The sequence below is a fragment of the Abramis brama genome (assembly GCF_963993115.1).
Source record: "Abramis brama genome assembly, chromosome: 5".
NCBI lineage: Eukaryota > Metazoa > Chordata > Actinopteri > Cypriniformes > Leuciscidae > Abramis > Abramis brama.
In genome coordinates, this window is record NC_139967.1 from 3,039,214 (window position 1) to 3,054,941 (window position 15,728).

At 35.7% G+C, this 15,728-nt stretch overlaps 1 protein-coding gene across 10 annotated transcripts in view; it reads left to right on the forward strand.

Annotated features, from left to right (window-relative positions):
- mtmr4 (myotubularin related protein 4) overlaps positions 1 to 15,728 on the forward strand; it is an 89,752-nt gene that overhangs the window by 18,625 nt on the left and 55,399 nt on the right. Inside the window, exon 1 of one of the 10 annotated variants that reach the window (XM_084115122.1) lies at positions 5,853 to 6,152. The exons of 8 other annotated variants lie outside the window; for them this stretch is intronic. In XM_084115122.1, the coding sequence (XP_083971248.1) occupies positions 6,108 to 6,152 (45 nt within the window). In that variant the 5' untranslated portion in view covers positions 5,853 to 6,107. Of the gene's footprint in view, positions 1 to 5,852; positions 6,153 to 15,728 lie in introns of those variants that run through there. One more of the 10 variants, XM_084115123.1, reaches the window with a different exon arrangement.

A 15,728-nucleotide genomic window follows, 5' to 3' on the forward strand; every position in this document is an offset into this window, starting at 1 on the left:
ATCAAGTGTAGAGTGATGACGTATTTGTGTAGGTTATTTTCCGCATGGTATTGTGTGGTAAGAGATGAGAAAAAGGATCTTTTACCTTGTTTTTGTCTGTGTGAAGGTGGGGCTGAACAAGCCACTGTGAAACTGTCCCGCATGAGCTCACCTGTGCGCCTCTGTCCTCCGAATGGAAACATTACAGAGTAACTGGGTACAGTTTCAGTAGTAAAATACAGGCTGAGATGTTTTATGGCCCCAGGAGCTTCAAACAAACCCATTAAGACTCTGGAGTTACAGTGAAACCAGTAAATATAGATGAACAGGAATCATTCTCAATGAAAATTTCCATGACAGTACTGTAGACTGATAGATAAAAACAGATCTGTCTATCAATCTATTGGCTGTTCGATCATTCTCTCTATCATTCTATCTATTGGTGGTTCATTCAGATAGAATGACATCTGTCATCTGTTCCATCTGTCATTCTATCTGTTGTTCCTTCTATCAATCGTTCTATCGGTCATTCCATCTGTCATCTGTTCTATAGATAGTCGTATAGAGCGACTGATAGATGGAACGATTGAATGACAGATGGAACGCCCGATAGATAGAAGGATAGAATGAGCGATAGATGGAACGCCCGATAGATGAGATGGATGATCACTTGTTCCATCTCTCGCTCGTTCCATCTGTCATTCTATCGCTTGTTCCATCTGTCTGTCGGTCGTTCCCCATCCAACTATCATCCAACTCCTCTATCGGCCGTTCCATCTATCGCTCATTCTATCTTTATATTTATTGGTCGTTCCATCTATCATTCTATGCTTATCATATATCACTCAGGATGTTGGACATCACTCAAAATGTTTGATGTTCACAAGTTGTTGTACGTTGATGAACGATTATGACAGTGATTGTTTACTTTAGACTAATGCTCTGATGGATCATGCAATTGGTTGTTGGTGTTTTGCAACATCCGTCATGCATGTGTTACGTGCACGTCAGGTTACAGGAGAACGGTGTGTATGCGAGATGTGAGGAGTGTGTGTGTTGTGCTGAAAGGTTAGGTTGTCTATGGCAGGGTCTCTTAACCTTTCCTAAAAATAGGTGTCATGGAGTCAGAAGGCCACATCTGCACCAGCGCTACCCTCTGAAGGGGGTGTGTGTGTGTGTGTGTGTGTGTGTCCATCTGTTCTATTGGGCGATCCATCTATCATTCTATCTAGAGCCCTGCACGGCCTCAAATCTAGGCCCTAGCCCGACCCGTGTCCGACAGCTCATCAGAATTATCAGCCCGAGTTTTTTTTTTTTTTTTTTTTTTTTTTACAGCAGCAGACTGCCATTAAAATATGTCCGTTTTGTTAGTTATGTTTCTTTTCTTTTAATTTCTTTATTAAGTTAATTTAGACAAATGTTTGGAGCATTTAAAAAAAAAAAAAAAATGACGACCAAGCAAGCCGAGCCAACAGCGAGTAAAACATGTTTGATCAGTTTAGCCTCTCAAATCAAGGCTAATACTTTACTTAGCTACAATAAAATCCATAGATATTAAACACTTCAAGCATATCACACAGACAGTTAGTTTAATGTTTATTTATTAAACCACAGTGAGTAAAATTTTTTGAAATACTGAGGCAGGCTCAGGCTGCTCGCAACAGCGCTCGCAAACGAAATGAGCAATAGCCAATCTAAACAAATTAGGCTAAATAAAATAAATCTAAAACAAACTTGCAGGTTATCTTACTTCAAAAATGCACCACAGAACATGGCCATTCTTTTTTCCAGTAGTTTCCAACAGTTAAACGAAAATAAAGTCCAATCAAACGAAAAGTTAGAACAGTCTCTTACAGAGCATCGTGGAGAAAAAGAATAGCATCCACAGTGGAAGAGTTTAACCCAGTCCTCTCTTCTGTCACTCGCGATTTTTCTCTTAATATTCTCCATTATTTGCACATGAGGTGAATCGTTGGTTCCGCTAACGGGAAACCTTCTGTGTGTGTGTGTGTGTGTGCGTGCGTGTGACTGTCATGTCAATCATATGTCAGTGTAATTATAAGATTATGAAAGTTATGAGGCTATTAAATGTCTTTCTATGTTTGTTTTTCTATCGTCGACGTCAACTTCTCATATTTTTTTAATTAATGTCTAAAAATATAAAAAGAAGGATAACCCAAAAAAGGCCCGAGGCCCGGCCCGCATGTGAACTATGACGTGAAAATTGGCCCTAGGGGCGTAAAAAAGTCGGGGCCCGTCGGGCTCGGGTTGAAATGCAGGGCTTTAATTCTATCCTTCTATCTATCGGTCGTTCTGTCTATTATTTCATCATTCTGTCTATCATTGTATCATTCTATCATTCTATCTATCATTCTGTTGTTCTATCTATCTGAATGGTTAGTGTTATTCGTGTATAATGGTGTTTTTATTTGTCAACATCTTTTGCAACATCCGTCATGCATGTGTTACGAGCACGTCAGGTTACAGGAGAACGGTGTGTATGCGAGACGTGAGGAGTGTGTGTTGTGCTGAAAGGTCAGTTTGTCTATGGCAGGGTCTCTTGGCCTTTCCTAAAAAGGTGTCATGGAGTCAGAAGTGTGTGTGTGTGTGTGTGTGTGTGTGTGTGTCTGTGTCCATCTGTTCTATCGGGCATTCCATCTATCATTCTATCGGTCATTCCATCTATCGCTCATTCTATCCTTCTATCTCTCAGTCGTTCTATCTATTTTAACATTCTGTCTATCATTGTATCATTCGATTGTTCTATCTATTGTTCTATTGTTCTATCTATCTGAATGGTTAGTGTTATTCGTGTGTAATGGTGTTTTTATTTGTCTACTTTATTATCTTGTATCGCTCAGAATGTTGGACATCACTCAAAGTGTTTGATGTTCACAAGTTGTTGTACGTTGATGAACGATTATGACAGCGATGGTTTACTTTAGACTAATGCTCTGATGGATCGTGCAATTAAGAGTCGGTTGTTGGTGTTCTGCAACATCCGTCATGCATGTGTTACGAGCACGTCAGGTTACAGGAGAACGGTGTGTATGCGAGATGTGAGGAGTGTGTGTGTGTTGTGCTGAAAGGTCAGGTTGTCTATGGCAGGGTCTCTTAACCTTTCCTAAAAATAGGTGTCATGGAGTCAGAAGGCCACATCTGCACCAGCGCTACCCTCTGAAGGGGGTGTGTGTGTGTGTGTGTGTGTGAGAATACATCTGTGTTGCTCAGTTAGATGCTGTATCTGTAATTGTGTCGTGACTTTTTATCTTAAAGAGCTTAAATCATTCATTGTCATGCGCCGGTGCTCTTCCTCTCGCTCACGACAACAGAGATGAAGAGAGGCCACGCTAATGTCTCGGCTTTCACTTTCACCTTATATCAGATGGAAACGCAGCGTCCAGATTAAACGTCTGCTGTTAAATTTAAATGTAATTAAATTGAACCCGGCCCGAATTTATTATTTATTATTTTTTTTTATTTTTTTTTACATGGTGCCTTTTAAAGCAAGCTTCTCATGATGCTTACATGAAAAAGAGAACAATAAAACAAAACGCATACATAAGAGAATAAAATCAAGTAAAAGTATCAAGTATCCTAGAAATATATTTTTAAAAATTTGACGTTTAGAAGTTTAAAAGTGGGATATTGAATAATTCACCCTTATGTTGACTTATGTTAGTTAGATAAATAACTAGCAAGATTTTCCATGTTAGATTGTGAATGTAATATTTTATTTAATATATTAAAGTAATCCTTTTAATTTAGTTGAAGTTTATAGTAAAAAAAAAAAAATTTACATAGCTCCTTTTAAGCAAACTTTCCATGTTTAGAAGTTTAAAAGTGGGAATCTTTTTTGACTTAAAGGTGCATATTGTTAGTTAGATTATTATAATTTTTTTTAATTGTTTAATATTTAATTAAATAAAGAGACGTATGTGATGTGTGGACATAATGTTCTGCACGGTAGGAATGACCCTCGGGAACAGCACATCATGGCACGTTCGTCACGCTTTGAGCGCTTTGGAGTCTCTCTTAGTGACGGGACTGCATGTCCTTTTAGTGCAGATGCATGCTGGGAAATTGCAGAGCGAGTCTCCCTCAGCATGTCACAATGGAGACGATGGTGTGCGGAGGGAGGGAGGGGAGATGCTGAAGAATGCTTTGTCACTGGTGCCGCTGCGTATATTCTCTCTCTCTCTCTCTCTCTCTCTCTCTCTCTCTCTCTCTCTCTCTCTCTCTCTCTCTCTCTCTCTCTCTCTCTCTCTCTCTCTCTCTCTCTCTCTCTCTCTCTCTCTCTCTCTCTCTCTCTCTCTCTCTCTCTCTCTCTCTCTCTCTCTCTCTCTCTCTCTCTCGGTGTCTCTCGCTCATCGTGACTGCTCGCTGATGCATCCCCTCCCCCCGCCTGCAGCATCACAGCGGATCCAGAGACGAAACTCACCATGCAGGATGAGTTAACTTGATGAGCACGTCATTTGTGTCGCTACTAGTGATGTTTTATTGTGTTTGTGTGCTAGGAATGGGAATCATTCCATCAGGAGGTCACCCAAAAATGACACTTTTTTTTTTTTTTTTGCATTATTTCTTCACCCTCATGTTGTTCCAAACCTGTTTCTTTCTTCAACTGAACACAAAACATATATTTTAATGAATGTTGGTTATCAAACAGTTAATGGACCCTATTGACTTCCATAGTAGGGGAAAATACTATGGCAGTCAATAGCTGCCGTCAACTGTTTGATTACACTCTTTATAATATCATCTTTTGTGTTCAATTGAAGAAAGAATACAGGTTTGGAGCAACTTGAGGGCGAGGAAATGATGACAAAAGGTAGTTGCCGCCCCATTTTAAAAGTAAACTATAAATATAATTTTATTTTATAATTTTACTAGGAACACCAAAGTCTTGGTTCGATTTCCAGGGAATTCATAAAATTCGGATAAAGGCATTTGCCGAATGCATAAATATAAATGTATAAAATGAAAAATATATTTTTAAATGAAATAATATAAAATAAAATTATCAAAAGTATCTAAAAAATGTAAGGGATAATATTAAAAATAAGGAATTATATAAGATAGTAAAATTTGTTATCCTAATATTAAAATTAATCTAAAATGTAAAACAAAATTTACAAAAATTTAAAAAATTACAATCTTATTAAAATATAATAATCATATTTAAAATGTATATAAATATTATTTAAAATAAAATAAAATAAAAATGTATTCAAAGAAAAAAAAATTGCACATGCACAACCAAGCTTCAGAACTTTATATTTTGTTATTCTGCTCTTGATTTAGTTTCAGCTCGTTAAGTGAGTCAGACTGATTTAGATCAATCACAATTTGTGACTGATTCATTAAATAAGGCGTTTAATGAGTGTTTTGAGCCGGTTCTAAAGAACGGTGACTCGACAGTTATCAGGTTTTATTAGCGCCGTCCACCATTAAGTCTCATTGGTCAAAAATCCTGCTGGTGTAATTGTTCTTTAAACACCAGCTCCTCAAGTGTGGACAGAGCGGTCGTGTCTGATTATGAGTGTGCGAGTCTTTCATCGTGTCTTTATTTCCCGTCTCATCCGTTTCAGACCCAAAACTGAGGAAACGCTTATTTTTGTTCCAGTATTTTTGAACAGGAATGCATTAATATCTGCTGCGCTGCCATCTTGCTGAGGTTGCAAGCTGGCACTGATGAGATCTCGGTGAAGGGTGAACGCAGGAATAAAGAGAGAGAGAGAGAGAGAGAGAGAGAGAGAGCACGTGAGGGGGTGCAGTGCACGAGGGTGGAGCTTAGCATCAGGCAATACCCTTTCTAATTCTCTCCATCTTTCTCTCTCTTCATCTCTCTCTCTCCATCTCTCTCTCTCTATGTCTGGTCTGCGCAGTGACGCCGGTATCACTGTCTCTCCTCCTGTCTTGCTTTTCACCAACGATTTTTCTGGAATATTCTGAGCAACAGGAACATCTCTGAGTGGACATTGTGCATCTTTGTGATCGGGGTGTGTGTGTGTGTGTGTGAGGTGGCGAAACACGCTGTTCTCCGCCGAGGGAAGGATGGTTTTGCCGGCTGGTCTTGCAGCGTTTCTCATCCGAGTGTGTGTGTGTGTCTCCTGGGCAAGCGCGCCATGAGCCGGACCAAACGCGTCTCCTGCTCAATGCTCAACTGCTTCGTAAGTGATGCGCTCTCTATCTGTGTGTGTGTGTGTGTGTGTGTGTTCTACTGAGGAAACGAGTGAAGAGATCTGCACATGAGCCGCTCCACAAGTTCAGGAGAGAGATTCAGAATATCTGGAGGCCTTCCGGCTCTCTCACTATAGACTCGCTTTATTCGAAATTTTTGAAAACTTTGGTATAACAGAGAATATTGAAATTACTTTGGTATAACTATTTATTATAATTATGTAATGTTATTATTTTTTATTAGTAGTAGTAGTAGTAGTAGTAGTAAGAGAGTAGTAGTAGTAGTAGTAGTAGTATCGGAAGTAAATTAAAAAATATAAGTATAATATACCAACTATATTGTTGTTTTTTGTTAATCATTTTGTTTAGAATATAATATATTTCCACTGTTATTTTTATTATTATTAATTAGTTAATAATAATGAAGATTGTATCATTATTTACTATTATTATTTAGTATAATAATACTCAATGATAATGATGATAATAATAATAATAATAATAATAATAATAATAATAACCAAGTATGATATTTGTTTTATTATTATTATTATTATTATTATTATTATTATATTATTATTATTATTATTATTATTATTATTATTATTAATATAATAATAATAATAATATTATTATTATTATTATTATTATTATTATTATTATTATACTAAATAAAGGGTAAATTATGATAGGTCTACACTTTTCATTGTTAAACCAATTAATAATAATAATAGTATTAGTAATGGGATTATATTATACTTTACTATTATTATGTAGTATAATAAATAACAAAGATTTATTATTATTGAGAGAATTAATATTTATTATTGATGAGAATATCATTATTTACCATTATTATTTAGTATAATAATAATAATAATAATAATAATAATTATGAAATGAAATGAAATATTTCTTTTATTATATTTTATTTTAATTCATTTTTGGTTTGATTCCCATATTAACACATGCTTTAACTTTCCTCTAGTTTTGTTTGATTGTGGTGTTTTGAGACTGTATGTTGAGTTGTTTAGTTTGCGTTTAAGATCACATGACTCTGGTGTAGTGCGTCTCCTATAGTGTGTGTTATGTAAGTCGATGGGAACGTGATGAGATGTTATCGCAGGAGTGCTGAAGGGTGAGTCTCTCCTGCTCACTCAGCACTTCAGCGTCTCCTTCTTGACGGTAATGAGGACGTGTTACATGGAGACGGGGATGCAGGGGTGTTTGGTGTGTGTATGCAGAGGTCAGGGTGTTGAAGATGACCTTCTGATTGGTCCAACAGGAATACATTTGCATAAAGGACTGTAGGCAGTTGATGTCATGTTATTAGCATGACACTTTTCCAGTTTATTTTTAATTTTTTGAAAATATGTATTTTTGCATTCTTCTAAGCATGAGGATGACTGTATTGGCACTAAGTGTTATTTATATTTAAGAGAAACGGGATGTGTCCCAAATTGGACGTGAGACAAAACAATTTATTTAACAAGAAAAAGTAAAATCTGCACTTATTATATTTTGTCAAATTTCCAGCAAAAGTAACTGTTATAAAATATTTTATAAACTATTATATAATACATGTAAAAATAACATATGTTATGGGTGTTATAATGTATTTTATGTTTTACAGATTTCCAGCAAAAATAACTATTTTTACAATGATATAATTTATAATATAAAATAACTATGAAATTACATAATTATAAAAAATTGCTTATTTAATGCATTGGTATATATAAAGCATTTTATTAGTTGAAATTTCCAGCAAAAGTGTCTATTATAAAATTATTTTTTATAAACTAAAAATAAAATAAATAAACTTTTATTTTGGATGCGATTAATCATTTCACAGCCCTAATATATATACATAATTATAAAATAATTATAAAAATAACATGTGTAAAGGGTATTTATTGTATATAAAGCATTTTATTAGTCAAATTTACAGCAAAAACAATTTTTTTTACTTATATATTATAGAATTTATAAAGTCTTTATGTATAATCAAGCAAAAACATTTTTAGCTATTTTTTAAATTGTATTTTATAGACTAATATAAAATAACTACATTTATATAGACTTTATATTTGTAATCCACCAAAAAGCTTTTTTATATATATTTTATAGACTAATATAAAATAACTAGGCCTATATTAACTATACTAAACTAGACTAACTAAAATAACTAGAGCAAAAATAACTTATTTAAAAACAGTGTGTATGCATGCATTTATATTTTATAGACTAATATAAAATTACTATAAAAAATAACAAATAATTAAAGTAACTTTTGTAATTTAGTATATAAAGCTTTTTATTACGATAGTTGAATTTCTGTTACTGTAACAGAATCACTCATGCATGATGTTAGATGTTGGTCATATTACACACACACACACACACACACACACACACACACACACACACCTACATTAGATTGAAGATTTTCCTATATTTGATCCCGATGTAAGTGTGTGTTCTCAGTGAGAGGCTGAGAGCAGTAAAAGCCTTTTATCCATATATGTGACATCCTCTCAGCATCTGATTAAGCAGTAGTGTGTGTGTGTGTGTTGTTCTCTACAGGCTCATGCATGTGCATATTTTGCATTTATTTTCCCGGCACACTCGATCTGTGTTTGTAGTCCCGTACGAGAGATGCGTCTGTCACACACTCGTTCGCTCGTCCCGTGAGTCACACACCCGTCGCTCCTGGAGCCACGCTGGCAGCTGTGTTTCCTCAGATGAGGTGTGTCGTGTGGAGCTGCACTAAACCCTGCGGGCAGAAGTGGAGTCGTGACTAACACTCCTGCAATCTCAAAGCTTTCCTCAAATTATATCAAGAAAATCATTTTGATATGCAGCTCTATATGATATACGTAACTCTCAAACAGGGCATAGTCATAATTAACAATGCAAACTCATTAGTCTCGCATACTATTTAATACGTTATATTTACATACTGTTGTGTTGTTTATGTTGAGCGCTCTACATTTTGCGTTTAGTGAACAGAACTGTGAAAATTATGAAAGCATGTGGGTTATATGCACTTTCCTTCACTTATTACAATATTAACTATTATAATTCTATATATAAATGTATATAGATGGATGGATATCAGCATTATTTTTATGCGTCTAATAAAATATATACATATATAAATGAGTATATATTTTATAAAGAAAAAGTAGTTATTTTTATATTTAAATTTATATATGCGATGGATATTTTGTATTATCAACTAAAAAAACAAACATTTTAATTACTTGAAAGCTAAAATAAAAAATATTCGTATTTTATTTCACCAACATTTTTTCGTTTAGTTTAACTTTGCAAAAACTGATAAATAAAAATTGCAGAAATATTTTTAAATGACTGACAAAAACACAACAAAATTATTAACTTTATATTTATATTTTCTGTTTTCACTTTAATTTTAGTTAAAGTCCAATACACTGTATCAAAATATATAAGTTTATATCGCTGTAGTAAAATTACACTAATTAAAGCAATAATTATGACGTGTTGTTGGCTCACAGAGTGGACAGCAATATAATAAAGACTCTAAAGCTTTGTAAATGATGTTTAAATTGATGAATAATCATAATAAATATTTCTTCTGCCATATAGTATAGGCTAGTTCATTAGTTTAAGTGCTGTTAATGTTTGCCTGAAGGAGCTTGGTGTATTAATATACTGTAGTTAAGCTGATGTGGTTCCAGCTGTGTGAATGTATATGTGTATATATATGTGTGTGTGTGTGTGTGTGTGTGTGTGTGCGCATGCATGTAAAGAGGATCTTCTGGCATGTTGTAGTTTCTCTGTCCTGTGTTGAAGGACACTGTAGGATCTCCTGAGGCGTTCGTCTGTGGAACATGATGTTGGTTATTAGTCAAGCTCTCGTGCAGATATACGTGACCCTGGCCTACAAAACCAGTCACATGGGCCATTTTTTTAAAACTGAGATTTATACATCACCTGAAAGCAGAATAAATAAGCTTTCCATTGATGTGTGGTTTGTTAGGATAGGCCAATATTTGGTCGAGATGCAACTATTAGAAAATCTGGAATCTGAGGGTGCAAAAAAATCGAAACATTGAGAAAATCTCCTTTAAAGTTGTTCATTTATGTTGGCGATTGTGCTGCATTCACTCACAGAAATAAATGTTTTATATATTTACGGAAGGAAATTTACAAAATATCTTCATGGAACATGATCTTAATATCCTAATGATTTTTGGCATAAAAGAAAAATCGATCATTTTGACCCACACAATGTATTGTTGGATATTGCCTCAGATATACCTGTGCGACTCGAGACTGGTGACGTGATCCAGGGTCACATATTAGATTAAGATGAAACACAATGTGAGTGTGTGTGTGTGTGCTGTCCTGCCCCAGATGTCTCTGTGTATCGCTGTGTTTCACGCGTGTTTCGCTCCTGGTGACGCTCTGATCTCCTGAAAGATTCATTAGCAGCGGGAGAGACTGAACTCAAAGCGTTTGTTCTTCATCTCTGTTCCTCCTCTTCGTCTTTTCTTCTCTCCTCTCTGAGGTTTGATTGTTACCCAGATTGTAATTAGTGATGCACTGAAGTTTCAGCAACCCAAAAATAAATGTTCCCGTTTCGGGCGAAACTATGGATGAACTACGACGGGTTTAGCGATCAGTCTTCATTCATGATGGAACGAGATCTTTTAGTCTGTGATGTTTTCTGTTGATGCGCGAGCAAAACTGCACTGAACATCATTTGTGTTGATACTTTTGAGATCAACCACTAAGTCTCCCATGAAAATCCAGCTTTTAATGTTGTTTATATGTATATGTAGTGTTTTTAATACGCTTTAATACAAACCATGTGTAAATTCATAAGTCGACTCCATTGCTGAGTATTTTCTCCTTAAAACTGCAGTGAACCAAAGACAGTCTCAAAAACACGCTTTGAAATCGCTGGTGTTTCTGACGTCACAAACTACCTTGTAACCAATCAGATCAACATGTGATCGTCAACCAGTGGATCTCTGAGCTGAGTGAGTGAGTGGAGGCGGGGCTCATTTGCATATTCATAGAACCACGTATACTAAATGAGGCAAGGGTGTCGAGTTACATTCAATATATTTTAAGGCGTGAGGAAATACATTTTTTGTTTTTGGTGATCAAAGATGAGTTTTAAGGAATAAAATATAATACAGGGGGACTTAAAAAATAAGTCAATAAAAAATAAGTTTAAATAAAACCTGCTTTTATATTTTTTAATGCATGTTTGAATAAATCTGTCATGAAAACAAGTTATGACAGCCAGCGTTTAAATGATTATATTTTAACAATTAATTGGAGTGGAAACATAATTTTATCATTAAAAAGTTTATATTTAAACTGTCATATGTGCGACTTAATTGTTTAAATAGATGAATTAAACTTAATTTTCAGCTTTTGTCTTTGGCTAAATTAATACTTTTAAATTGCTGTTTTGTTTAAAAGTTCAGCTTGTGCATCACTAGTTTCAATAGAAGTTAGATGCGTGCGTCTATTCAAGCACAACTAGTTTTCCCTGAGGTTGTTGGGTAATCTTGTGTTTTGCAGACGTACTTAGTAATTGCAAACCTGTTTGTTTTAATTGCTTGACGTCAATATGAATTGTGGCTATTGTATCAAAACGCTTCTAATTTATATTATGTAAGATATGCCTGTCACATCCATTATGGATCTATTTCCATATGGTACTTCCGGCATCCCATTGGAAGAAAAATAAATTAAAATTAATGAAGTGATCAAATAAATGTGACATGCATCCACAGCACATGCTCTCAATATATGAGTGGCTTATTGCTTGATCATTTGTTAACCCAGACCAGGCGCTTCGTGGAAAAAAAGAACTTTTTCTCCTCCTTTTGTGCATGGATATGTGGGAAAAGTAAACCGGAGTTGGAATTCCTGAAGTATCCATGGAAGCGAGACTCATTCATGGATGAATGCTTGTCTGGAAGTGTTTGAATGAGTTTTAATCTCAATAGCTGTCCTGTAATAATCTCTAAAAGTCAATCTAACTCATGCACTTCCCACAGGATTACAATAGATGATGATTGTTTTTAATGAATTAAACCAATAGCTGTCCCGATCCAAAAACCTCTTTCAGTAATTTCATTCATGCTCGCGTCTGTTCTGTGACACGATAGAGAACTGGAGCTGGCTCGTATGACAGAAAATAAATCCAGTGACACAAAGCACCAGTGTTATTTTAGTATTATTTATATACTATTGTAGTTTTTATTCATATTTTGAATTGGCTTTTATTTTTTATCTTCACGCTTCATTTTATTTTTAGTATGTTTTAGTAATATTATGTGTTTTTGCCCTTTTATTTATTTATTTTTTTTTTATATATTTTTCCTATTTACCTTTTTTTTCTTTCAGTTTTAGTAATTTTAGTACCTTGACTTTTTCACCGCTGAAAAAATATTTTCAATAAAACTTGGCTGCCTATACGATTGTCAGGTCGCACCGATTTCAAAAAATATATCGTCTTGCTATAGAAAAAGGCTGTTTTCTTCTCTATTGCCAACTAGATAGAAAACTTCAACACCCATAATGCACTGGGCATGTTGCCGTCCAAAGTCACGCCCACCAGTCTGCTATGATACGCTTAACAGAGTCAAATAGCGCCTTGCTTTAGTAGGAAATACTTCTTAGCAAACTTTTAGCCATAATGCTGTCGACTTGTGTCGTTCCCGGATGCAAGAATTCAAAGAGGAAACGTTCAGTGGGAGTGAGTTACTTTAAGTTTCCAGTAAAGGATTCAGTGGATAAAGGCTGCAAATAATCATAAATACAAAGAGAGCGCAGTGAAATCTGCAAAACCTCCATATTTGTAGTCAACATTTCAATCTGGATGACCATGAACACAGTGTTTTAGACCAAATGGAGGGACAAACAAAACAAAACACGTCGTGTTCTGGTAAGAAAGCTCTTGTTATTTCTACCAAACTGCTGTTTAAAGAGTAGACAAAGTATGATATAATTACCAGTGATAAACCTATTCTTACAATAACTCTTCTGTTAATAACCCTCTGATGATCAGACTGTCCGTGGGCAGGGACGCAAGAATGCAGAAGTATAATGTGTCGCTTTCACGAAACCCCTGGAGCTGTCAAAAGACTTTTGACAAATAATTGTACACTTCTCAGAGAACGAGTAAAAATTCTGCATTTACTACCGACATTGTAACAAAACAAAGCGGGTTGAAAATTGCTGAAATGATGCTTTTAACTTATTTAGTTAGTTGTTAATGCAATAATAATAAAAAAAATCATCATATATATGCATGTATTTATTTTATTTATTTCAGTCCTATTTATTTAGTTTATTTATCTTATCTATACATTAGTCTTAAGTTTTAGTTTTTTTTGTGTCTTTTTGTAATTTTGATATTTTTTTCAATGTTAAAGAGCATCTTGCAGGTTACAAGACCCAACAAGTCAATGTATAGAAAAATAATGTAGGAACTAGATTTTCTTTTAAAAAAAATTATAAATGCGCTACAGTGGCTTCTGGAGTCGTTTTTGTGAGAATTTTACTTCCGCATCTGAAAATGGGCGTGACGTAGCACGAGGGAGAGCGGTCGATTCAAACAACAGGGAAAAGTGGATCGCAATGACATTTCGGACGCTGAGGAAATTGTTGACGGACCACAGCCATACAATTATGAGCCTGCTAAGCTGCCAAGAGAGCAGGGACAGGCCAGGATTAATGTTAGACAGAACATATTGGAACTTACAATAACAGTCAGAAACTAAGCTTTGATCAGGCGTTTGTCATGCTCATTAATATCCGCCCAGACTAACCTTACGTGATATAACTTAGCGGTTTCTCATCGAGAGACAGAGAGATATTTATTCCTGATACATTTTTTGTTCCATAGGTGCTTGTGTGGGAAATGCGAGGCAATGTTTACAGCTGAGGAAAGTCAGTGTTGCAGGGAAGTGGATGCATACTGGGCCTTAGTGGAAAATGCCAAACTTCCATGGTTGCAGTTAGTGTTACTACAGTAAAGACATGGTGAATGTTGCTGATCTGTGGACACTGGATAGTTCGTTCATTCATTGCATGTTCATGTTTATTCCTGGTTTCCACGTCAGCGCTGTTTGATCCGTTAATAACGGAGAAATGTGAATATTTCTCACTAGATCTCGCAGCGATGTTATTACTAATGTGGCGAATTCAAATGCTTTATTTACTGGATCTCGCAGTTACAGTGTTGCTTGATCAGGCTCGCGCTGCACTGGTCCAAACTGATAAACGGTCCACACAAACACAACAACGAGTAGCTCAGTTTCGTTCTGCTTACATTGCGTTTGCCAGTTGATGTTGTGCTCGCGCCTACATCCGGCGGGAGAACCCGAAGATGCGTGCACTGAAGGAACCGCACCAGCTACTTCGGTATCCCATGATGAACTCCATCATATCGCCGGGACGATAGCCTAATCCTCCGATCTGAAGTGAACGCTACACACGACCGCGTTTTCCGAAGCCGACGCGGAAGAGAAATCCCGTCTCTTCACCTGCACAAACCGCACCCAGGCACGAAAGATAGCACCGTCCTTTTTCTTGTTAGGAAACCGGTGTACTCGATGTCCTGACAGGCTGGAGTTTTTGCAAGTTCCACAAACATATAAATTTACCATGACGATGATAAATTGAAATACAAAAACAACTGAAAACACACTGACTCACGACCGCTCTTACTGAATACCAACCTATTCTGCACTGAGCTGCGGCAGAGCACAGCACACGTCTCCCTCGTGTGACGTAAAATGACGCGATGTTGAAAAAAAGCGGTTTGTACGAGCAGTCAACTTTATCTACTAAATTGGTGTCCTTATGTCGTTTTAAAACATTTTAAATCCTGCATTATCTTTTTATATGGTATTTTCATACACGGTTATATATTCATTTAGATTTTATTTTTACCTGCAAGATGCTCTTTAATTTTGTTAATGCAATAAAAAAAATCATTTTATATATTTTTTTTATTTCAGCACTATTCTTTAGTTTTGATTGATCTTATCATTTATCTATACATTAGCCTAAGTTTTAGTGGGGTTTTTTTTGTGTTTTTTTTTAATTTTTATAATTTTTCAATATAGCATTTGTATTTGAATTTTAGTTTTACTACTTAGTACTTAAACTTTTTCATTTTTTTTATTTATTATTTCTCATGGTTATTTAAAAGTTATAACATTTTGAGTTGCTTTTCCAGCCAAAGTAACTATATCATGAATATTCCATGACTGTGATGGAGAATCTCTCGGACGCTTGTTGTTAATGCATTAGTGCAGCGTCGCCCTGACTCGGTGCTTCGTCTAGTGTTACTCTAGAACAAACAACTGAGGTAAAGCGAGGGATGGGGAGAAGGAGCGTGACGAAGCAAAAACTCAGCATCCTCAATCAACGTGTTCCCAGAGACCACAGGAGACGTCGGACACTCTTCCACTGAGGGTTCGTGCGTTCGTCTTGAAGTGATGAGTTGATTGGTCTCAGGGTCACCTGACTCCCTCTGAAGCTACAAG